This window comes from Micromesistius poutassou (genome assembly GCF_964030765.1).
Source record: "Micromesistius poutassou genome assembly, chromosome: 15".
Taxonomy (NCBI): Eukaryota; Metazoa; Chordata; class Actinopteri; order Gadiformes; family Gadidae; genus Micromesistius; species Micromesistius poutassou.
The window spans coordinates 3,115,840-3,122,905 of record NC_140285.1 but is presented as its reverse complement, the minus strand read 5'-3'; the positions used below and the strand labels follow the sequence as shown (position 1 = coordinate 3,122,905).

General features: G+C 42.2%; 1 protein-coding gene across 1 annotated transcript; it reads right to left on the bottom strand.

The window, feature by feature from the left end:
• Positions 1-15: 15 nt before the first annotated feature.
• Positions 16-6,582, bottom strand: LOC311360043 (uncharacterized protein). The gene is made up of 8 exons (XM_084480121.1): positions 6,371-6,582; positions 5,217-5,313; positions 4,759-4,924; positions 3,495-3,640; positions 2,341-2,517; positions 1,909-2,025; positions 1,450-1,536; positions 16-1,173 (listed from the first exon to the last, which is right to left on the bottom strand). Exons 1-8 carry the CDS (start codon positions 6,382-6,384, stop codon positions 1,012-1,014), a joined length of 966 nt encoding a protein of 321 aa, XP_084336247.1. The 5' UTR covers positions 6,385-6,582; the 3' UTR covers positions 16-1,011.
• Between the last annotated feature and the right edge of the window lie 484 nt (positions 6,583-7,066).

Genomic DNA, 7,066 nt, shown 5'->3' with positions numbered 1-7,066 from the left:
ATTCGGATTTGCAAAACATTAAGACATAACATTAAAAACATTAAATTGGAAATCTCGAAGATTTCCGTTTTGTTCACTCTGGCGACCCCTCTGGTGATAAGTGATACAAACAGTGCAAAACCTCATTTGATAATAGATGGTAATTTAACAGACATCCATCATCACAATGAAAATCTTGAGATTGCAACATTGAGCACCTAGAGTAAAAAATACTAAGCAATACCTAAAGTTAGGTAATTCCATTCCAGTGTTTCTACAAAATATCCAATAGTTCAACCAAACTGCCATGTAACAAAAATACAAAACTTCTCAAATCGTGGAACAAAATATACCAGTTATGTAAATTATTATGTCAGTTATGTCAGTTACTATTTCACGGTAACACTTTGGAAAAATCTGAACATGGTGTTTGACTTCCTGCACCTCCACCTCCAGATGAAGGTCTCTGGTCAGCTCTAGATGGGGGGAGGTGGTCAGTTGACAGGTTACCATGGAGACGGTCAGTTAACATGTTATGTTATGTTATTACATATTAAATGTTATGTTAACATTTAATGGTACTGGGTTTGAATCTCGATGTTCTTTTTAGTAAGATGCCTTGGCCACCTGCTCACTGAACCTGCTCATGGATGACCTGTATCTCCATTTCTAAAAGTGCTCTGCACATGGATAACAGTCATCAGTAGTAACAGCGAGGAAACAAACCAAACCGACGAATACAGAACAGTAGAGCGGTATAAGCTTAACAGTGTAGAGGAGTGATCAGACAACATACTTGTTGGTTGGATAAATACTGGGGCTAGCTATGGCGTCCATCTCCTTGAACCTCGAACCTTGAAACTTCAGTAGACTCAAGTCCACGGAAGAAAAACGTTAAAAATATTAGCCACGAAAAAAAATCAAGAAAAGAACACATGTATATCAAATATATATATATATATATATATATATCTGTCATTAACATGAAAATTATGAAAAATGATTTTATTTGTAACAAATGTTCCAGACAGACTACTCCCTCTGGTTCCTCAGGCCCAGACGGAAGTGCTTGTCCAGGCGCCAGAGGGCCCCCAGGAGCGCCATCTTGATCCCCACAGAGAGCAGGGCCCCCACCACACTGGCAGCCTCCAGTGTGTGGGGCCCCCCGCTGTCCCCCAGCCACCTGCTGATGACCTACACACACACACACACGCACACACCAGTGGAGCTCCCTGGGTAAGTTATTCTCAAACATGCCATAATGAGACAGTTTTGTGAATGAATGTGCTAGACGCTAAGGTTATCTCAAAGGTTTCTGACGTTAACTGTTTATACTTTCTAATGCATACAAAATGAGAACGGCAATTAGAGGAAGACTTCAATAGAAAAGTCGACTGCTGAAAAAAAACGTTGAAATCCTTTGTTTCACCACTAATTAGTAGTGGTAACTAGTTTGTGTCGGCCCCTCACCGTGAACATGAGATAGATGAAAAAGGCCACTTCTGGAATGTTCAGGAGGAGGAAGACCAAAACCAAGACTCTGGCTTCTTTCAAAAGCTAGGGAGAGTGTAGCACAAAATAACAATTACAAATCACAAAAAGTCTAAAAGGAGATATAACAAGTGACCCAACAACAATGCTGAACTAATTATTTAATTAATTGTAGTGATTTATTACATTAATCACTTTCTTTTTTTTTCCTTGACATTAACACTTACTGACGGGGCATTTTAACCATTAACTATTTAACTATTTACATTTATTTTTGTGATTTCTGGTCAGAATAATTATCCTATTTATTATTTGTACAGCGTAGTCTTATGTATTCAACCGAATTTAGTAATAACCAATAACCATAACAACATTAAAGTAAAGATAACAGGAAAAAGTTTTAAATATCTAGTAAAAGTAAGTAAAAGTACGGCTTACAGCAACCACGCCGACTGCAGTAGTAAGACATGACCAGAAGAGGGCGCAGCCGATCAGAATGCTGTCCCTGAGGTTCGTGGCTTCGTTCCCCGATTTCATCAAGATACACAAGCACAGCTGGAGTCGTGGGAAGACGTTTTCGTTAGTAACCCTTTAGTGAGCCTTTTTCAAGGCTTACTTTAAAAAAAAAATTGGAAGGTGGATCGATTTAATTGTTCACTGTTGTAAATATAGGCCAACTGCATTGGAATATACTGTTATATGTTATTAAGGTGTTATAGATTGTTATAATAAGTTATAAGTTAGTCTTAAACTGTCAACGTCAGTTGTTCTTTTATTCATAACCAGGCCCATCCTGGAGTCATTTTCACCATAAAAATAAGCAAGAATTCTCTATGTTGTAGTCTGTATGTTGTCACTCCAGGATCTCACCTGAGCTTGCAGGTCAAAGGTCACCATGGAGAAGCACAGGTTGAGCAGGAAGTAACGCTCTTGGAAGCTCTCCAAAGCCCCGCCCACGCGAAAGGCCATCCTATCAGATGTCCGGATGAGGAGGCAGGTGCAGACGACGTGGACCACGCCCCCACACAGTATGCACACAAACCTCACCTGGGGACATGGGTCAGCTGTTAAAAGGGCCCCTATTATACTTTCAGGTGTGAGTGTAATCAGCCATTACAAGCCTTTTGAAAACCTGCCTTTTTTCTGTGTTTTAGTGACATCACAAGTGGGAGGCTCCCCCTAGATGTATGATGGATAGAGATCGACATCTGCTACAGTCCACTGGGTAGACTGGTAGACCGATCTACCATACATCTGGGTGGACACGCCCACTTGTGATATCACTAAGGCACAGGGAAGGTCAATCACACTCACACTCATTTCTTTGTTTTTGTTTTATGTTGATCAACCTGTTATGTTAGTGTGCAGAAATCCCGGCAGGGAAAACAAAAGATGGTTAATCACAGCGAAGTGTTCAATCAAGTGAATCAATCAAGACAAGTCGTCATCACGTGTCACGACGATACCATGGGTTTGCATGGTTGCATCGTGCATTAGCAGTGTCAAACCATTGCTTTCAGTAGAAGTGTTTTCTGCCTAATATCTTTCGAGATGTTTCGTTTGGCCTTGAAGTGTGATCTTTATAATACAGACGCACATGCAGTACTTCCTTACTGTACCAAAGCACACAGTCTTTCCATTACTAAGGAATAGAGAGATTGGACACTTGTTAAAGGGTCTTTAGAAAAATAAGAACTTCTGCAACTATGCTCAATACTACTCCTCCATAAACATACAGGACCCCCCCTAATATTACAATACTATAATAATAATAATAATAATAATAATAATAATAACTATATAATACTAATAGCTTAGTGCTAACCATAGTGCTAAGCTCTCAGGGCAGGGGAGCACACAGCCACTGAATGTGATGCAGGAAGTGTGTCATTTGAGTTTCTGTTGCTCTCTTGGTTTAAGAAGGTGTGTGTGTGTGTGTGTGTGTGTGTGTGTGTGTGTGTGTGTGTGTGTGTGTGTGTGTGTGTGTGTGTGTGTGTGTGTGTGTGTGTGTGTGTGTGTGTCACCATGAGCTGCTGCTGCTCCTGGTGTGACAGGAGGCTGTAGTTGACCACCGAGCGGAGGACCACAGTGAGCACGCTCAGTAGGAAGGCACACAGCTCCAGTTTGTTCTCCTGCAGGATGCCCCGCAACACATAGTACACACAGAACCCTACGATAACACAAACATAGAGGGAACCTCATCAGGAAACCTTGTCACCTTATTGGAATATTGTCACCTTATTTTTAGACTTATTATTTAATATTTTCAATGTTGCACAATCTCTGCAGGCACTGCCACTTTTCATTTCACTGCATTCCTTGTATATGTATGTGACCAATAAAACTCTTGAATCTTGAAACACAACCGTCACACACGGGCATCACAACACTACAACACAAGCCAGGAGCACACAACCATGTCGGGACGGACGCTAAAGTAATGTTTCTGAATTGTTTCGTCCAAAATAGAATTGACTATTAGAAGTGTGTGGAAAAACACTACATTACATTCGCTCTTAATGTGCTTCTACTAGAACACTACTTATTTTTTGTGTTGAACTACAAATGCTACAAAATGGACTACAAATATGGAGCAACTTTGGCGCTCTTTGTGTGCGGTGGAGCTCAGGGTGAGGGGGGAGTCGTCCTATGTGGATCTGTGAAGCCCAATAGAGACTAACTGTGATGAAGGAATGTACGGATACAATGGACCTGACTTCTTGTATTCTCCAGCCCCCCTCATAAAAGGACCTCAACCAGTACATGGGCTGTTTTCAGTTCATGTTTTATGACTCAATCCCAAGTTACAACATCCATGTGGTCAATTGAAACCGAAACGCTATTGTTATTCATACATCCAGGTTCTCAACCCCTGCAGTTTTTACACCACCTTTTTGAGATCATGTTACTATGAACTAGGGACTACTTTCTTGGTAGGGACTATCAAAAGGAACCTACCTACAAAGAACCTACAAAGGAACCTTGCATTCAATTGAATCCAGGGCGACTACAGAAAACATTTTTAAGTGCTTCTCGACCCAGTAAAAGATACAAAGGCCCCCGGGCGGAATGCAGATCAGCTATAGGGATCTGAAAGAAACGAGGTTAGTGTACATGTTATGATGATTAGTGGGGGTGCACACAAGTGAGAGTAGGAAGTGCTACATATCACAGGTGCTTGCTGAATTCCCCAATGAGAGTTGGCCTAAAGCTCGACAAAAGACATTAAATCCAGACGCCAGGCGCTTCGCTGCATTGCTATGGAAGCGTTGTTGCCATGGCACTCACAGATTCCCACCAGCTGGATGAGGGAGACGCCAAAGTCCTGCTCCAGGAGAGCGTCGTACTGTCCGCAGAGGCTGGCCAGCGTGAGGCCCAGCAGCACGCACATGGAGGCCAGCGTGAAGCAGAAGTACAGCTGCACCGCCCGGCTCAGCTCCGCCCAGGGCTTGATCTGGGGACGAAGATGGAGCCGTTCATAAGCACCGGGATGATGATGTTGATGATGATGATGATGGAGGATAAACATGGTCCACTTTTGAAAAACCAAAACGTATAATGTACCGAACGTGTCACGTTGAGACTGAAATAAATTGAGATCTGAGATGATTAACAAGACTTCGTTCCTTTATTTGTCTAGCTTTTATATTTGTATGTGCAGTGAAATGTGTCTGACTTCCCCGGCTATGGGGATGTATTCAAATTAAACATTCACATTCCTACTAAATGAAGGTGTTTGACCTCACCGGGCCGCATGGTGTAGGTATCAGCTCCTGGTGCCTCGGCCTCAGGTTCAGATGTGGAACATCAGCGCCTTCTGGTGGTGAGTTGTCCAACAGAGGTCTGTAAGGTAGGACATATGGTGCGTTCATATCACTGGGAATTATGGGGAAAACATTTTCGCGACGTCGGAAAGTTCTCGTGAACAACACCTCATGACGCTCTGACGATTCTACTTCCGTTCGGCAACTGGGGCCAGATTTTGATAACAGAGTTGCCCAGTTGGTGATGTATGGTTTACTAGTGACGCGCATGAACATGGCGGAACATATATTTTACTCAATATAAAAGAATCAACCATCATATCACATACTATTGATTGACGTTGTAACCGTCTGTTGGCATCGACTTTGCTCAGTTTTAAATGTTGTGTAGGCCTACTGGTAAACCAGCTCTAAATAAGGGTTAGGGTTAGATAAGTGTAGCCTTCCATACAGTGGCAATACAATGTGCTTCTCATAAATAAAAGCAAAAGGACAGTAGGTGATAGGCTACAAGGAAATAAAGGCATGCGAACTTGAAACTGATCCGACTAAGTTCTGTTTAGTTCTGTTTTTTATCGGATAACAAAACCCTGCTGTGAATAACTTAGATTCCCAACGCAGTGCACACGAACGGTCACTGTCGGGAACACGAGTACGCGTGAGCGTCGTCGAGCCGTCTCGTTATCACTAGGACCATGAACGCGGCTATACAGTGTGTACACACACAGTGGGGCTGGGAACACAACAAACGCACATGCTTTGGTGTGTCATGTTCAGAAATGTATGTCGGATCGAGGAATCAAAAAATACAAGTAGTACACTACTTGTGTTAAAGTAGTTTTGACAACATTAAAGAAATTAATATCTTGATCTTAAAGTTAAACACTAATCGTATTCCTGGCTACTAACGGCAACTAGCCTAAGATACAGATACAGATACAACTACACACATCCGACGTATTGCTACACAGTACAGTAGAGATGTTATACAACCACCAATCGCCTAACAATACTACGCAGTAGGTCTGTCGATCACGGGTGTCCGCGGACCGAAGGGTCACATGTTGCGACCCACTTGTAGGCATGTCAGTAGCCTACAGTAGGCAAAGTGACAGACGGTGCGTGTTTTATTTTACCTTATCTCGTCCATGTTCCCTAAAAGTGCTGTGCAGTGCAGGCTTTGTTACTGCATTTTTCCACTACATATTTTAGTTTCATATCATAGTTTAGTTTTCGATTTCTATTTTTACGCTATAAGGAAGTCTATTTTCTCGTAGGTTGCAGTTCCGCATTCATAGTTGTTTTGATTTCCAGGCGTCGATCCCATGTGCACTAGTCTACTGAAGTGTCAACAGCCGCTCTGAGGTTCTCCACCATTCCCAATGACGTCTCTGCGTGTGCACGGCACATTTTTTTAGGATCTTGGTTCATTTGTTAAACACAAAGTAATTGCATTAATCAATGTATTCAACGTGTCCTGCTGGTAGACTGTGATCGGGCAGATTCGGGCTGGTGCGCGATGTTATCACAGCAGCAGTTTTGATGGTTGCCCTTGTCATGACTTATAAAGTAATTACAATTAATAATAATACAGATATAATAATGATGCCAAACTAGAAAATGTATTTCCTGCAGAAAATGTGTTGAGTGCTGTAGTGCAAAGTGAAGTTTAAGTAAAAAGGTTTACTTTTTACGGGCCCATGGGCCTTAAATATATTTTGCCGGAAGATATGTATTTGGTGACATTGCCATCGTCCGATGTCCGCCACTAGGGGGCGGTGACCCGCACAACAAACACCACCCTCTGCCACACAAAGACAATGCTGCTCACC

Bases quoted from the DNA above. Each gene is read 5' to 3' on its own strand.
- LOC311360043 (XM_084480121.1), bottom strand. The intron at 3,641-4,758 runs GTGAGTGCCATG...GTGTTATCGTAG, and splicing joins CATCCAGCTGGTGGGAATCT to GGTTCTGTGTGTACTATGTG. The intron at 1,537-1,908 runs GTAAGCCGTACT...CACTCTCCCTAG, and splicing joins CTGCAGTCGGCGTGGTTGCT to CTTTTGAAAGAAGCCAGAGT.